A 14,482-nucleotide genomic window follows, 5' to 3' on the forward strand; every position below is an offset into this window, starting at 1 on the left:
TGTATTTTGTAAATACACACAAATTTAGAATTTGATGGCTGCAACACACTCAACAAAAGTTGGGACAGAGGCATGTTTACCATTGTGTTACATCACCTTTCTTTTAAAAACACTTTTTAATCATTTTGGAACTGAGGATACTAATTGTAGTAGATTTGCAATTGGAAATTTTGTCCATTCTTGCTTGATATAAGACTTCAGCTGCTCAACAGTCCGTGGTCTCCGTTGTCTGATTCTCCTCTTCATGATGCGCCATACATTTTCAATAGGAGATAGATCTGGACTGGCAGCAGGCCAGTTAAGCACACGCACTCTGTGTCTACAAAGCCATGCTGTTGAAGCCCGTGCAGAATGTGGTCTGGCATTGTCCTGCTGAAATAAGCATGAACATCCCGGGAAGAGACGTCGCCTTGATGGCAACATATGTCTCTCTAAAATCCTAATATACGCCTCAGAGTCAATGGTACTTTCACATACATGCAACTCACCCATGCCGTGGACACTGATGCACCCCCATACCATCACAGATGCTGGCTTTTGCACCTTTTGCTGATAACAATGAGGATGGTTGTTTTCATCTTTGGCACGGAGAACTCGACGCCCGTTTTTTCCGAAAACTAGCTGAAATGTGGACTCATCTGACCACAGCACATGGTTCCACAGTCTTTCGGCCCATCTGAGATGAGTTCGGGCTCAGAAAACTCACCGGCATTTCTGGATAGAGTTGATGTATGGCTTCCTCCTTGCGTAATAGAGTTTCAAGTTGCATTTCTGGATGCAGCGACGGACTGTGTCAAGTGACAATGGTTTTCCGAAGTACTCCCAAGCCCAGGTCTATAATTGTCACAGTAGCATAACGGTTTCTTAGGCAGAGCCGCCTGAGGGCTCGAAGATCACGCACATTCAACAGTGGTTTCCGACCTTGCCCTTTACGCACTGAGATGTCTCTGAATTCTCTGAATCTTTTCACAATATTATGTACTGTAGATGTTGAAAGACCTAAATTCTCTGCAATCTTGCATTGGGAAATGTTCCTTTTGAACTGACTAACAATTCTCTCATGAATTTTGGCACAAAGTGGTGAGCCACGACCCATCCTTGCATGCAAAGACTGAGCCTTTGGTGGATGCTACTTTTATACCCAGTCATGATACCTCACCTGCTACCAATTAGCCTGTTTAATGTGGAGTCTTCCAAACCGGTGTTACTTGAATATTCTGTGCACTTTTCAATCTTTTTTTAATTCTGTCCCAACTTTTGTTGAGTGTGTTGCAGCCATCAAATTCTAAATTTGTGTATATTTACAAAATACAATTAAGTTGGTCAGTAAAACTATTGAAAATCTTTTCTTTGTACTTTTGTCAGTTAAATAAAGGTTCACGTGAATTAACATATCACAGATTTTTGTTTTTATTGCATTTTGGAAAATAACCCAACTTTTCTGGAAATAGGGTTTGTAGATAGGAGCATGTGCACTGTCCTATTCCCGAAGAGAATGACCAGCTCATTTATTTTGTTGACATTAAGAGTTTGTCAGTCATGATATGCTCTCTGTCGCATCCAAGCTCTGTCTCCTTCCTGTAAACTAGCTCTTTATCTGAGATACAGCCCTCTGCAGTGGTTTCGTCTAAAGGTTGTAAATGAATTTGGAGCAGAATATGGCCATGCCATCATGAGTTTACAGGGAGTAGAGTGGGTGCAATGGGTTGAGGGAGAAACCTTGTGATAAGACAAGGCTGCTCCATCTTTTTTCCAATTTACTGTTTCTTCCCTTGCCTTTTGCACTCCCAAATGCTTTCACACTTCACTAAACTTTATTTGCCACTTCTTCCCAACTGACCAAATTATCTGTATTTTCTACAGTCCACAGCACTTTTCTCCACCAAAAGGCAAATTTATTATAATTTTCAAACTTTTTAAATCATGCCCCACACAAGGCTACATTATTAAAATACACGAGTGAGCAAACACTGATCCCATGGAACTCCAGGAGTAGCAGCCTGGCAGTCACAAAAACATCCATTACTTTTTCACATTTTTCTAATTTTGAATCCAGTGAGTCTATGGACTTTTGACCAGCCTATCAGGTAGGGTTGTATCAAAAAGTTCCCATGCAAACTACATGAAATACTGTCCTTTCTGCCTCCTCAAAGAATTAAATCATAGATGTTTCCTAAATAAATCCAAGACTCTTCCCAAACAATCTGAGACTTGCTATTCAAAGTTTGTGTTACTTAGAATGGTTCCCAATAATTTGTCACCAAATTGGAATATTCCTTTCCACCCAATCTTTTTAAACACAGATATGAAATTATCAGAGCTCTGGGAAATCATGTGATAATGGAAAATCTAAACATTATATTGCCTGCCCAGTTAATAATTCAGGCGAGTTCAGTACAATTCTTCTGGCCATCCCAGAAATTTCCGTACTCCACATCCACTTGCATTCTTCTGGGATCTCGTTGCTGCCACTACCCATATGATTGAGTAACAGAGATACAATTGATTACTTATGTTGACTCATGAAATACATGAACAAGATTTCCCAATACGACACAAATTCAATGAGAAAAAAAATTGTGAAGGAGATAGGTTAATGGATTCCATACATTAATGATAAGTACTACAAAAATTGAAATTGGTCCAATATCCAAAGTAGTCAACAAAATAACCTATCTGCAATGCATGCACAGGATATGAAAAATATTGACACAACAATAAGACAGTTATTTGATATTGGCTAGTTAATAGTCACTGGAAGCAGATTAGACTTAGTTAGCAATTGATCCTTTTGGCAGAACAGAAATCCTGCAAAAGCCTTAAAGAGATGAAAAGAAATACAATTCTTCTTTCACCTAGTTAACATAATACCAGGTTAGATACTGGTGCAAACATCATTCTCTTCTAGTTTCATGCATACAAAACGTTTTAACCAAGTGACTAGATATACACACATAGGACGTTCAACAAAGTAATTATAAAATCAAGTGATAAATGAGTACAAATTATTCCTATTAAACTGGATCGAACTTACCTAACGTAGAAGATGCAGTTTCTACCAGATTCAAGTCAATTTCTTCAGCCGCCGATCTAATAATAACATCACAATTAAGTAATGAAACCACTCATCATACTGGCACATCAGAGATTAGATCAGAGCATTGTTCCAAAATTACAGTACATCTAAGTATTCACAACACTTAGAGGGAATATCCCAGAGGAATTAACAAATGAATGCACATGGGTGGAACTTACAGGGTCAATCACTTTGGGTTATACTAGAGGTCTCCCAATAGACAAGAAGAATTGGAGGGACATGTATGTAAACAAACTGTGGAAAGGTACAAGAAATAGAATGATTATAGCTGCTGATAACTTTAACTCAATATTGAGAATGCCTCAATGAAAGAAGCTTTGATGGGGCATAATTTGCCAAGAACATCTGAGATAGTTTTTTGACACAATATGTAGATAGTTCTATTACTCGAATAGAACCTTAGTCTAGGAAATGAAAATGCCAGACAGTAAAAGCATCAATGGGGGAAATACTCAGGTATATTAAGAATATTCCTGCAAATTTCAAGGTAGTTGATGAATTGGTGCAGGGGGCAGGGTTTCAAATTTCTGGATCATTGAGATCTCTTCAGGGGAAGGTACCAAAAAAAAAAACCCAAAACCAAGTGGGACAAATATCCTTGCAGGCAGGTTTGCTGAGCTGTTGGGGAAGGGTTTAAACTAATTTGGCAGGGGGTGGGGCAGTTGGTGTACAACTAGATATAGTATAGGACATGTAGATGATAGGGCAAAATTGCAGTCAGTGAGATAATTTGAAGTGTAACGTGGGAGCAAAATTGAAAAGGGTGACGAATACAGCACTGAGGGTGTTATATTTGAATGCACTCAGTACACAAAAAAGGCAGATGATCTTGTAGTACCGTTAGAGATTGGAAGGTATTATATTGTGGGCATTACTGAATCATGGCTGAAAGATTATGGTTGGAAGCTTCACATCCAAGGATACACACTGTATCAAAAGAACAGGCAAGTCGGCAGAGGAGGTGGGGTGGTTCAGTTGGTAAAAATGAAATCAAATCCTTAGAAAGAGGTGACATAGGATCAGAAAATGTAGAATCCTTTTGGGTAGTTAAGAAACTTCAAGGGTAAAAAGACCCTGATGAGAGTTACTGTATATACAGCACTCTAAACAGTAGCCGGGACGTGGGTTAGAAATTACTATAAGAGATTGAAAAGAATGTTGCAATTGTCATGGAAGATTTCAATATGCAGGTAGATTGGGAAAATCTGGCTGATGCTGGATTCTAAGAGAGGGAATTTGTTGAATTCCCATGAGATGGCTTTTTTTTTTTAAGAACAGTTTGTGGTTGAGCTCACTAGAGGAACAGCAATTTTGGATTAGCTGTTGTGTAATGACCCAGATTTGATTAGGGAGCTTAAGGTAACAAAACCTTTCAGAAGCAGTGATCATAATACGATAGAATTCAGTCTGCAGTTTGAGAGGGAGAAGATACAATCGTATGTATCGTTATTACAGGAAGCACAAGAGAGGAGCTGGCCAAAGTTAATCAGGAGGGGCCACTAACTAGCAGGGATGATGGCAGAATAACAATGGCTGGAATTTCTGGGAGCAATTCGGAAGGCACAGGAAAGATATTCCAATAAGTATTTTAAAGGGAGTGATGAACCCATGGCTGATGTTATAAACCGCATAAAAGCAAAAAAATGGCATACACTATAGCAAAAATTAGAGGGAAGGTAGAGGATTAGGAAGCTTTTAAAATCCAACAGAAGGCAACTAAAAAGCCATAATGAGAGAAAAGATGAAATATAAAAGCTAGCCAATAATATAAAAGAGGATACAAAACGATTTTTCAGGTATATATAAAGAGTAAAACAGAGACAAGGGTGGTTATGGGACCGCGCTATTACTAAGAACGTGCTTGGGAGGCTGAAAAATTTTAAGGTAGATAAGTCACCTGTACCAGATGGACTAAACCCAAGGGTTCTGAAAGAAGCAGCTGAAGAGATTGTGAAGACATTAATAATCTTTTAAGAATCATTAGATTCTGGAATTATTCAGGAGGACTGGAAAACTGCAAATGTCAATTCACTCTTTAAGGGAAGGAAACAGAGCAAAGGAAATTACAGGCCAGACAGACTTACTTCAGTGATTGGAAAGATGCTGGAGTAAAATATTAAGAATGTGGTTTTGGAGAACTTTGAGGCACATGGTAAAATAGGCCAAAGCCAACACAGTTTTCAAAAGGGCAAATCTTGCCTGACAAATCTGTTGTAATTCTTTGAGAAAATAACAGACAGGATAGACAAAAAGAGAGTCAGTTGAAGTTATTTATTTGGATTTTCAGAAGGCCTGCGACAAGGTGAAATATATGAGGCTACCTAACTAGACAAGAGCTCATGGTATTACAGGAAATACAATATACTAGCATTGACAGAAAATTGGCTGACTGGCAGGAGGCAAAGAGTGGGATAAAGGGAGCCTTGTATGGTTGGTGTCAGTAACTAGCAGGGTCAGTGTTGGAACCACTTTTCACATTTGCCAATGGTTTGGATGAAGGAATTGATGGCTTTGTGGTAAAGTTTCTGGACAACATGAAGATAGGTGAAAGGGCAGGTATTGCTGAGGAAGCAAGGAGTCTGCAGAAGGTCTTAAATTGGTAGAATGGCCAAAGTAGCAGATGGAATATAGTATAGGGAAGTGCATGGTCATGCACTTCGGTAGAAGGCATCAACTATTTTCTAAATGAGGAACAAATTCAAAAACCAGAGGACTTGGGACTCAGGAGTCCTCATGCAGAATTCCCTAAACGTCAACTTGCAGGTTGATGCAGTAGCAACTTCAATATTAGCATTAATTTCAAGAGGACTAGAACATAAAAGCAAGGCTCAATGCTGAGGTTTTACAAGGCATTGGTCAGACCGCACTTGGGAGTATTGGGAGCGTTAGGAGCAGTGTTGGGCACCTCATCAAAGAAAATATGTGTTGGCATTGGAAAGAATCTACAGGAGGTTCACAAGAAATGAAAAGGTTGATTTTATAGAAAATACAAAAAATTTAGGCACAAAGGGAGTTGGGAGTCCTTGTACAGATCAAATCTGTGGTGACGAAGGCAAATGCAATATTGACATTCAGTTCAAGAAGACTAGAATATAAAAGCAAGGATGTAATGTTAGATATAAATGTCAAAAGAATGTAATGCTGAAATTGGAGAGGGCTCAAAGGATTAAACAGCTTGTCATATGAAGAGCATTTGATGGCTCTGGCCCTGTATCCACTGGAATTTAGAAGAATGATGGGTGACCTCATTGAAACCTATCAAATGGTGAAAGGCCTTGACAGAATGGATATAGAGAGGATATGGTGGGAGACTAAGACCAGAGGACACAACCTCAGAATAAATGGACATCCTTTTAGAACCAAAATGAGGAAAAATTTCTTTAGCCAGAATGGTAAATCTGTGGAATTCTTTGCCACAGACAGCTGTGGAGGCCAAGTCTTTATGTATAGTTATCTCAAGGGTTGATAAAATTCTTGATTAGTCAGGCATGAAATGATAAATGGGAGGGGGTGGGGGTGGAGGCAGGAGATTGGAGCCACAATGAAATGGCGAAACAAACTCAATGGGCCAAATGGCCCAATTCTGCTCTTATGGTCTTAAATATTTAATGAGGTACCATCCTATGCTTCCCTGGGTAGGCAATTTCACAGATTTGCTACTCTCTAGGAAAAGCAGTTTCTCTTCACTTCCATCCTAAATTTATTCCCCCAAATCTCAAGGCCATGTCTCCTAGTTTCTCTTGCCAGTGGAAATAAGTCTCCTGTTTTTATCTTATATATTCCTTTCATAATTTTATATGTTTGCATAAGATCTCCTCTCATTTTTCTGAATTTTAGTGAATTCAAAATTCTAGACAATTCCCAAGTGGTTGTGAAATATTCCTGGCAAGATGGATCAAGGAGACTCCAAGGACATTTTATAAATTTATCAAGAGCAGGAGGGTAGCTAGAGAGAGTATGGATTCCATTAGGGACCAAAGCACTAAGCGGTGCTTGGGAGCCAAGCAGTGCAAATGAGATCCTAAATGAATACTGCATCTGTATTGACCAAGGATGGGGAGTTTAGAGAAGTGTACATGGATCATCTGCATCAAGACTGTATTAAAGAGGTATGAGATGTCATTAGAATCATAAGGGTTGATAAAACTCCCGAAACCTGGTGACATCTATCCCAAGATTCTATGGAAAGCAAGGGAGAAGGTAGCTGGGTCCCTGACAGATCTTTATTTACATCTTTGTTAGCCACAGGCCAGGTGCCAGAAGGTTGGAAAATAGCAATATTTTTTAAAAACTAGGTAATTATATGCAACAAACCCAATTAAAATTAGAGACAATCTTAAGGTATAGGTTTTTTGTAAATTTGGAATAGTCAGCATGGCTTTGTGCTAAAGAAATCCTTTCTTTCTAATTTAATTGAGCAAATATGTAAGAAAAGTAAGAAAGTTGATGAAGACAGGGTAGTAGATGTTGTCTGTTTAGATTTTAAAATACTGTATCTTAAAATAAAGTCTTATATAGCAGGCTAGTCCAGAAAGTTGAGGTACACAGGATCAAAGGCAAACTGGCTAATTGCTTCCTAGTGACAGGAGGCAGAGAGTAGTTGTGAAAAGATGCTCTCCTGACTGTAGGTCTTTAGTGGTGTACTGCAGGGATCAGTACTGGGATATATCGATATACATTAATGACTCAAATGTGACTGTAAGAGATGTGATTAATAAATTTGCAGATTACACAAAAGTCAGTGATATTCAGAATACTAAAGGTGGTCATCCAAGGCTACAGATCAGATGGAAAATTGGGCAAAACTTTGTAATTTAATCCCAACAGTAATGAGAGTCAAACAGAGGTAAGACAAACAATAGACTGCAAGGGACCAACAAACCTTTCACAAAACTTGGTAAATTCTTTTTGAAACATGAATAAACTATTCAAATAATAAATCTAGCATGTATTCACAATATGCAGTTTAAAAAATAACTGCAAGGTTCCTAGCAATCTACAAAGTTCTCATAGCCTCCGCATAGTCTTCCTGCAGCTGGAACGTCTGTCCAGAAACAAATCCAGTTTAAAAACTCTGAACACTCAGGGATTTTTTCTAGACGTGCTTAACTTGAGCATTACAAGCACGTTTTGCGAAGTCCTGATCCTTTCCTACTCAACTTTATTATACCTTGGATTTGGTCCTTGAGAAGCAGCACTGGTATCTTCTTTTGTTTCTTCCTCCTTTGGCCTTTCTTCTGCGGCTGTACTACTGGGATCAGATGCTGGAACTACAGCTGGTGGAGAGGCAGGGACCGCGGTTGGAGCTGTGTTAGGGGTGGAAGCCTGATTTGAAGGAAATATTGAATCTGCAATTAAGGTTGGAAAGGAAGATGAAGTTGTTGAAGCTGAAGTTCCCGTCGAGGTGGAGGCAGCTGCTGTGGTACTCACTGAAGCAGGTACTGGAGCAGGTTGTGTTGACGGTGTAGGTGCAGCAGTAGCTTTAGGCTGTTTTTAAAGAAAAAAATATTAACTCTAATTAGATCAGCTGTACTGAATAATACAACTAGGAGAGCAGCCAAGCATCTCTGCACATTCAATCATAGACACATTGTAATCCTTGTCTCAAATGAAGAAAGAATTCAGGCTTTCTTCCAGAGTCATATTTTGCCACTGCATAGGGTATCTTCTAATACATCATGAATATGATTATAATGTCCATCCAAATATGCAGGGTAAATGAGGGAACCTAACATATTGGGCATTTTCCACAGCCCCACCTTCAGCAAAATAAGTAATATCACCCTTAACTGCCTCATTAACCTAGTATCATATTCCAGATATTGCCTTTGTCCTATAAATGCCTCTCTTCACTTTCACTGCAACTTCAAATCCTTATGTAATCTCTTTTCCAGTTCTGAAGTGTCCTAATCTCAAAATGTAAACTGTTTCTCTTTCGACAAAAGTTGCCCAATCTCCCAAGTGATTTTTTAAGCATTTTCTAATTATATTTCAGATATAGGAGTATGGAGTGGACTAAATGCAAAACATATTCCTCACTCCTCCAGAGTAAAGATACAACTATATTCAACTTCCAATACTAGACCAAGGCTGTAAGCTGGGTAACACTGCTTCATACCACCAAAATTATATATTTCTCAAAGCAAACGAACTTTGCAAGCACACCAACAACTCCTCTTCCTAAAGTTTATTGTTATTGTTTACACTGACCTAGTTGACCAAAAATAGAAATATTTGTTCCAAACTGACTCTGAAGTGATACAAACTGGTTAGGAGCATACCTGTTTGGCAGCAAATGTAAGAGTCCCAAAAAGATAGGAAGGGAAAATCTTGGGCAATATTCTTTTAAAATAAATGTAGAGAATGAAAGGTATTTTAAAATATTTTTAAAATTGCAATTTTTGTGTTGATTTTTGTACTTAAATGTCTAATCGTTAAGAGGTTTGAAGTCTAGATCCAGGCCTAGACTATGTTTTGTTTTTCTTTCCATTGGTTTTGTTACCAAGAAATACAGTCTTACAAACCACTAAGATGACTGATGAGGACAGGATGTGTGTCATATATGTGGACTTTATAAATGTTTTTGACAAACTGGTCCAGAAGGAGAGATCACATGGAATCTAGAGTAGGCGAGCTAATTAGTTACAAAACTAGCTGGGTGGAAATATTCCGAGGGGGGTGGTACAGAGCTGATTTTCATACCAAATGCCTGTGACCAATGGTGTACATTGGTCACACAAAGAAATGACAAATGACAGGGTTCAGGGAATGTTGTAGAACAGAGACACCTACAGATATAAGTTCATGGTGACACTGGTAGAGAAGGTGGTGAAGGTGTATGGCATACTTGGCTTCACTGGATGGACTGAGTACAAGAGTTGCGATTTCCTGTATCAGATGCAGGTGAGACCACACGTGGAACACTGCAGTATAGGAAGAATGTGCTTAGGCTAGCAAAGATGCAGGGATGCTCTCACGTTGGTCTCAAAGACTGAAATCACAGGATCATTGAGGCTGTGGGATTTCGTGATGATTCTTCCATAGTTTGATGGTCAAAGTGTGCATAAAAGGTGTTGAGCTCATCTGAAAGCAAAATCCTGTTACACCTATCTTTTTTTTTCACTTTGTAAGAGGTGCTAGAATTCAAGCCCTGACACAACTGCCAGGCATCCTTCATTGGTTCAAGTTTAGTCTGGAATTGCCACTTTGCCAGTAAGATGGCTTTCCTGAGATCATACCTAGACCTCTTGTAACCTTCTTGATCACCCAACTTGAATGCATCTGATCTAGCCCTCAACAGATTGTGAATCTCACAGTTCATCCTGGGCTTCTGGTTGGGGAAAACTGAATGTTTTTGAGGGGACACACTTGTCTACAACCATTTTTGGTCCTAATCTTCTGATCCTTGCTCTTTAGCTTCTGCTTGTATGCAGGTAGGAGACGCAAAGCCAAGTGATCAGATTTTCCAAAATGCTTCTAGGCATGAAACAGTAGGGATTTCTTACCTTAGTACAGCAGTAGTCTAATATTGGGACCTCTGGTGCTACAGGTTATATGTTGATGGTAATTGGGCATGGAACTTAGATCTGTATCCTATTGTTTGCCTTTTACTATTCAACACAGCAGAATGTTGATTCTTCAAGATAAGCTCATTGAAATAAAGGTGTTAATTTACCTCCCCATAAATAAAATGTTATTTAAATAACTGATTCTGTGATTTTGTAATTTACAAACAATATAGTACAGTAAACATTAAGACAGTACCAATGAAGGAACCAAACTGGGTTATCCACTACATATACAAATTAATAACCACACTGCTCTAACAAGATGAGTGAGCCTTAAGTTGAAACTCTTCATTTAACAGATCCTATCAAATTGCTTACCTTTGTTACCATAACCACTACGAAGTTCTTCTCATCAATTTTGTAATCTTTTAGTTGAGTGTCATCATTGAGGATTTTACCTGCAACAAATAGTCAGTGAACTTTAACCTTAATTTACACACTTTAAACAAACAAAACAGAGCCATACATGGACAATGTTTAAAGTGACCAAATACAATTGAGCCTATACAATGCAGAACAGAGCTCTAATCTCACATTCAACTTAAGTGAATTAAATTATTATTGTCATGTATGGGGAGATAACACTGTAATGTTGAGAGCTGCAGGTTGGTTCAGCAACTTTAGCTATGACCTTCATGACATGGATAAATAGAGTTTTATGTAGCAATTCAGAACTCAGAATTTCGAAGGACCAAGATGTGTGCAAAGTTGGTTAAGCATGGAATGACCAAAGACAAAATGTGGAGATTCTTAAAACATCAAAAGGCAACAGTCACTCTTCCCTAAGAGCAGGGGTTTCCAACATTTTTTAAAAATATATACATGCCATGGACCCCTACCATTAACTGAGTCGTCTGTGGACCCCAGCTTGAGAGGCAAGTCTTTATCTGCCTAGTATTTACTTTTGTTTTCTTATTTCCTTGCAATATAGGAGATTGGCGTTCAGCCCAAAAGGTCTGAGAGCAATCCCATTGACCACTTCATTATAACTTGTTCTCTTACATATACATTAAGCCACTATTCCAACTCTCATGCCCCCAAACAATTCTTCTACCACCATCTACACCAGGAGCAACTTACATAAACTTAACAGCTCACGGATCACTGGAAGAAAAGAGAGGATTCAGAGAAAACCCACTGCATCACTGCGTAGTATGGGAACTGTAATTCGCTCAATCACAGGACTCTGCAGGGGGTGGTGCAGAAAGCCCAGCGCATCTGTAGATGTGAACTTCCCACTATTCAGGACACTTACCAAGACAGGTTTGCAAAAAGAGATCATCGGGGACCCGAGTTACCCCAACCATAAACTTTTCTAGCTGCTACCATCCAAGAAACAGTACTGCAGCATAAAAGCAAGGACCAACAGACTCCGGGACAGTTTCTTCCACCAGGCCATAAGACTGATTAATTCATGCTGATACAATTGTATTTCTACGTTATATTGACTTTTCTGTTGTACAATTACAAATTACATTTAGTCAGAGACACGACTAAAAGATTTTAACTTCTCATATATGAAGGATGTAAGCAATAAAGTCAATTCAATTCACACAGATTCTGCAAGACTTTACAGATAGCTAAAACTGCCTTGTACTGCCTTGAGTGGTACTAAGACTGTCAAACAGCACCACTGCAGTTCCATTCTTCCTTCACCAGTATTGTACATCCATTTAAACAGGAACCTTCTATAGTATGTACAAATACACACTTTAGTAATGTTACGAAGGATGAACAACTCTGATGGGCAGAAGGGTGCAGAGTTGCCCATGCCCCCCCTTTTGGAGAAACGCAAACCGTTTCTATTTCGATGCTGCTAATAAGGAGGGTAAGAGAGACAAAAGAAAACATGCTAGGACAGCTGTTACTGATAACAGCTCATGAGAGAGAATGAGAGAGACACAGATAAGAGGTAAACAAGTTGGAACATCTGCTATTGATAAGAGAGGAGAGGAGCCATTGATTTACTGTTATTGTCTTTTGGAGAAGGATTGTTTACTTGGTACTATTCTATTCATTGAAATTCCTCAGTGGACAGCTGGAGTGAGCTGGTTTGATGGGCTAAGCCATTCAAAACTGATTGACACTTGAGACCCCGTGAGTGGGGATAAAAGTGAGGTCTGGGGTGACACCCCTCAGACGCACCAGGAGACACACTAGTGAGCATCAGACACCCACGAGAAAGTGAGGGGCATCGGAGACCGAACGAAGGATCGGTAAATTTTGACTCACTGTTTATAGCGAGGCCGGTGGGGGCTTATGTGTGTGTCCACCCTTGCCTGGGTGACGAGTCCACCACGGAAAAACGGTCTAGCTAAAGGATGGAGGGGTCATACTTGAATGGCCACAGCAATAACAACATCGACGGATCAAGATCGTAAAGGAAGGTTGGCAAGACAATAGCTGTTACTGTTTGTGCTCTCTCTCTCTCTTTCTCTCTCCAACAATTACAACACATCAACCAACAACTACCTCAGCCTGCATGAACTGAACTGAACTTTATATTTCCACGTGACAATTCATTATCCCCTAGACAACGATAGAGCTGGTTTATTATTGATTACTATTATACCCACACTTTTAGGTTTAGTATTGCTAACGTATATTACCTGTATATTTTGCATTGATATTGTTTTGTATATTTTTACTAAAACACTGTTGAAAATAGTACCACCAGACTCCAACGGACACTTCTATCTTTGCTGGTAAGACACCCAGTTACGGGGTACATAACAGAAAGAAAACATGACACTACAAAAGTGCCAAGTCACAAGAGCAGAATGGCACAACACAGCTGATTTATTATCCCTCTCAATCCTATTCTCCTCCTTGTAATCTTTAACACCCTTATTAATCAAGAACCCATCAACCCCCACTTTAAATATACCTAATGACTTGACTTCCACGCCGCCCGTGACCATCAATTCCACAGATTCACCACTCTAGGGCTAAAGAAATTCCTCTTCATCTGTTATAAATGGATGCCCCTCTATTCTGATCCTCTGGTCCTAGACTCCACCAGTACGGAACGATCTTCACCAGACCCACTCTATACTGGCCTTTCAATTTGATAGGCTTCACTGAGATCCTCCCCTCATTCTTCTAAACTCCAGTAAGTACGGTCCTAGAGGCATCAAACACTCATGCCAAGCCTTTCATTCAGAGGATAATTCAGGTAAACCTCCTCTGAACCCACTCTAAGGCCAGCACATCCATTCTTAGATCAGAGGACAAATTTGCTCACATTACTCCAAATGCAACCTGAGCAAAACTTTATAAAGTCTCAGATTACATTCTTGCTTTCATATTCTGGTCTTACTGAAATGAATGCCAACTTTGTATTGACCTTCCCTAACAGTGCCCCAATCTGTAAGTTAACCTTTAGGGAATCCTGCATGAAGGGACTCCCAAGTTATACTCCATCTGCCACATTGTTGCCCATTCTCCCAATCCAAGTCCTTCTGCAGGCTCCCTGCTTCCTCAACATTACCTGTCCCTCCACTTATCTTTGTATCAGCAGCAAACTTGGCCACAAAGCCATCAAATTCCATCAACCAAATCACAGACATAGCATGGTCCCAAGAGAAACTCCTGCAGAACACCACCATAATTCATTGAAAGTGGGTAGATAGGGTCATAAAGAAAGTGTGGAACATTGGCCTTCATAAAGTATTGGGTACAGGAGATGGGATGTTATGTTTAAGTTAGGGAGGGTTTAAACTAATTTGGCAGGGGGATGGGAACTGGAATGATAGGGCTATGGAAGGGGAAAACAGCAATAAATCAAAGATAGCTTGCAACAGAGATGATAGAAAGG

The 14,482-nt window shown here is 39.4% G+C and overlaps 1 protein-coding gene across 1 annotated transcript in view; it reads right to left on the reverse strand.

Annotated features, from left to right (window-relative positions):
- Window positions 1-14,482, reverse strand: part of LOC140739653 (uncharacterized) — a 160,561-nt gene that overhangs the window by 46,810 nt on the left and 99,269 nt on the right. The window contains exons 13-15 of the mRNA XM_073068028.1: window positions 10,984-11,063; window positions 8,268-8,584; window positions 3,035-3,090 (exon numbers count right to left, since the gene is read on the reverse strand). Of these exons, the coding sequence (XP_072924129.1) occupies window positions 3,035-3,090; window positions 8,268-8,584; window positions 10,984-11,063 (453 nt within the window). The remainder of the gene's footprint in view (window positions 1-3,034; window positions 3,091-8,267; window positions 8,585-10,983; window positions 11,064-14,482) is intronic.

Source organism: Hemitrygon akajei, chromosome 16 (genome assembly GCF_048418815.1).
Source record: "Hemitrygon akajei chromosome 16, sHemAka1.3, whole genome shotgun sequence".
Classification (NCBI taxonomy): domain Eukaryota; kingdom Metazoa; phylum Chordata; class Chondrichthyes; order Myliobatiformes; family Dasyatidae; genus Hemitrygon; species Hemitrygon akajei.